Genomic DNA, 3,348 nt, shown 5'->3' with positions numbered 1-3,348 from the left:
ACAGAAACAGCGAGTCATTCCAATACCTAAGAAAGGCGGTTTCCTACCAGCTTTGATACCGCTACTGGGTGCTTTAGCAGCCACGGGAACTTTGGCCGGCGGTGTTACCACTGCTGCTAAAAATATTTATGAAATGGTCAGGAATAGAAATAATAATAATAATAATGAAAGCAAGATTGTCGGTAGAGGTTTATATTTAGCACCTTATAAACGTGGAATGGGACTCTACATTACACCGGCTAATAACGCAGCAGCAGCAGCAGCAGCAGCAGCAGCAACAGTATCGGCAACTGCAAAAGTGGCAAAAAAAAAAAAAACAAGAAATTAGATTTACCTCCGATTGGTCAAGCTCTCACCGATGTGGACATTGTGAGATTTGCACGTAGAGAGAAAATCCCCTACTTTAGGGGTGTTTTCATGCGAGATAATCTCCCAAAGAAACCTCACTATTATGAAACTGGTATTATCAATTTAGACTCTCAGCAGGGTGAAGGTACACATTGGTGTGCCTATGCGAAAAAGGGTGATTATTGTCTATATTTTGATAGCTTTGGTGATTTGAGACCACCTCGAGAGTTTATTGATTATATAAATGATTCCGCTAGTACCAAACAACAGCGCAACATGCGAGTAGAGTATAATTACAATCGATTACAGAAATTTAATACTGTAAATTGTGGACACTTATGTTTGGCCTTCCTGTGTACCAATGCTAAGCGTTTGTTTTAAATAAATATCATGAGCATTACATGTGTAGTTTCATTCTTACATTAATCGTCTACCCGTCAGTATCATGTCTATGACATCATTCACAATAAGTCTGAGCGGTAACGAGCCTGTGTTGAATGTAGACTTTCAACCGGCTCTAGAATTGGACAATGATGGTTTTTACGAGTGTGCTCTCGTGTACTTTAAGACTTTCAACACTATTCCTAATGTTGATAAGAGCAATAATATGTTTCACTATGGGGATGATGTAATCGCAATTCCTGAAGGTTCATACGAGCTCTCCAGTATAATACACCTCTTGAACGAGGAAATGACAAAGAGGGCTAAAGGTGATGGTGAAAAATTGGTGGATATCTTTGTAAATAACAATACCTCCAAGTGTATGATATTCTCGCCAAAGTATGATATTCGCTTTGACAAACCAAACAGCATAGGGTCATTGTTTGGTTATTCAGCGAAAAAGCTTAAAGCAAAAACATCACATTGGTCGGATAAAACAATTAACATAATCATTACAAACACTATAAGAATAGAGTGCAATATTGTGGAGGGCTCATTCGTAAACAACAAGCCGTCACATGTTTTACACGAGTTTTCACCTGACGTCCCGCCCGGCTACCAAATTATTGAACAACCTACCAATATTATATATCTACCCGTCAAGAAGAGTAACAATCGCATACAAAACATTGAATTGCGCATTGTAAACGAGCACGGTAATACGGTAAATTTCCGAGGTGAAAGCATTGCACTTCGTTTGCATATTCGTAAAAAGTAAAAAAAAAAATGATTATACATAACAATAAAAGCCTTGGTAACAACACCTTCACAACTAGTCGAGATCTTGCTCTCGTCGAGAGAACTACTACAACTCGTCGTATTAACGAGAGACAGCGGCAGTCACTACAAAAACAACAACAACCAAGGAAATTGACTAGAGAAAACAGTACATTTTTACAGAGTATCGGTTTCAAAGTATGTCCTCGTCATCTATCTTAAACATTGGTGAGAAGGTGTTATTCGATGACAGTATAGAAAGTATAGAATTTCACCCATACACTCCGTATAATGACTCTTTCAAAAACAACGATAACATCCACATATGTATCAACCGTCAAGATCTAATTCTACTACCGAGTCAAAGTCAAATATTAGTGGAAGGCACTGTGGAGAAAGGCTGTCTACTGGTCAACAATGGTGCTGCTTTTTTATTTCAAGACATTCGTTATGAATTGAACGGTGTGGAGATTGATCGAGCGAGAAACTGCGGCATCACATCCACCATTAAGGGACTAATCTCATACACCAAGGAAATGGACCATAGTCTTCAGACAGCGGGGTGGGAAGTTGGTGCTAAAAAGATACATGACAAGTTTACATTAACCATACCACTATCTCATTTCTTGGGTTTCGCCGAGGATTACAAGAAGGTAATAATGAATGGGAAACACGAGTTGATATTAAATCGCGCCAGTATAGATGTAAACTGTTTAGATTTAGCACCCGTTGATCCGAATACGGTACCGAAACCGCCGACTCCAAATGGTGAGATTGAAATCACTCGTGTCACATGGAGGATGCCAGTCATAAAAGTATCTGATAAGGAGAAACTGCGCTTAATGTCGTATGTTGAGGGCAGCATACCAGTTCAGATAGCGTTCCGCACGTGGGAACTGTATGAATATCCCGTACTACCTTCCTCAGAACGTCATATTTGGTGCATCAAGACTAGTACTCAGCTGGAGAAACCTCGCTATCTCATTGTTGGTTTCCAAACGGCACGCAGGAACGACAAGACCAAAGATATGAGTATATTCGACCATTGTAATCTTACCAATTGCAGGGTGTATTTGAACGCACAGTATTATCCATACGATCCTTTTTCGGCTGAATTTAAAACAAACAACTATGCGCTCTTATATGACGCATTTACCAATTTCCAACGATCGTACTACAGCCGTGATCATACCAGCCCTCAAGTAAATTATGCTCATTACAAGACACACTCTCCATTAATAGTCATTGACACGTCCAGACAGTGTGACAGCTTCAACTCGGGAGCTGGTGCTATTGATATTAAATTGGAAATGGAGTTTAAAGAGAATGTACCTGCCAACACCACGGCATACTGTCTCATTATCAATGATTCACTGTTTGAGTACAACGCTCTCACCAGTGCCACACGTAAAATCATTCAGTAGAGCATTGACCACCCTCAATTGTAAACGTGTCTTGGAACTTTGAAAATACGTTTAAAAAATGAATTATTCAAACATTTTTTTACCTTCTTACACACCGTCGATTGATTGTTCCGGTGCTGGTGATGGTTGCTGTGAGCTGAGCAAGAGTGTCTACAATCTCAAACGCTGTCCTGCTGGTGCAAGTGCTCCGATTGCAAATATCCATGTATACTTGAAGTTGCAGTTTATTCAAGCTAAAATCAGATTACATACCTGTGTCAGTTTTAATGGCCATTATGAACTCACCTGTGAAGAATGGAATGCAATGTTTGCGGAAAAAGTTGACGTCATTGGAAACTTCTTTCATAGCCCAATGTGTGTTTCACCAGAGCTGATTCAGTGCGATCGTCTTCGGATGTGTATCTCTCCTGTACCGTTA

The 3,348-nt window shown here is 39.8% G+C and overlaps 1 protein-coding gene across 1 annotated transcript; it reads left to right on the top strand.

Moving 5' to 3' along the window:
• The first annotated feature begins 1,706 nt into the window (after nt 1–1,706).
• Nucleotides 1,707–2,930, top strand: LOC133521013 (uncharacterized). The gene has a single exon (XM_061855735.1). The coding sequence runs from the start codon at nt 1,707–1,709 to the stop codon at nt 2,928–2,930; it is 1,224 nt and encodes a 407-aa protein (XP_061711719.1).
• Nucleotides 2,931–3,348: the final 418 nt, after the last annotated feature.

Source organism: Cydia pomonella, chromosome 9 (genome assembly GCF_033807575.1).
Source record: "Cydia pomonella isolate Wapato2018A chromosome 9, ilCydPomo1, whole genome shotgun sequence".
Lineage (NCBI taxonomy): Eukaryota > Metazoa > Arthropoda > Insecta > Lepidoptera > Tortricidae > Cydia > Cydia pomonella.
Note: the sequence above shows the minus strand (reverse complement) of the source record. Positions and strands in the feature narration are given on the sequence as shown.

Bases quoted from the DNA above. Each gene is read 5' to 3' on its own strand.
- LOC133521013 (XM_061855735.1), top strand. From the start codon at position 1,707: ATGTCCTCGTCATCTATCTTAAACATTGGTGAGAAGGTGTTATTCGAT.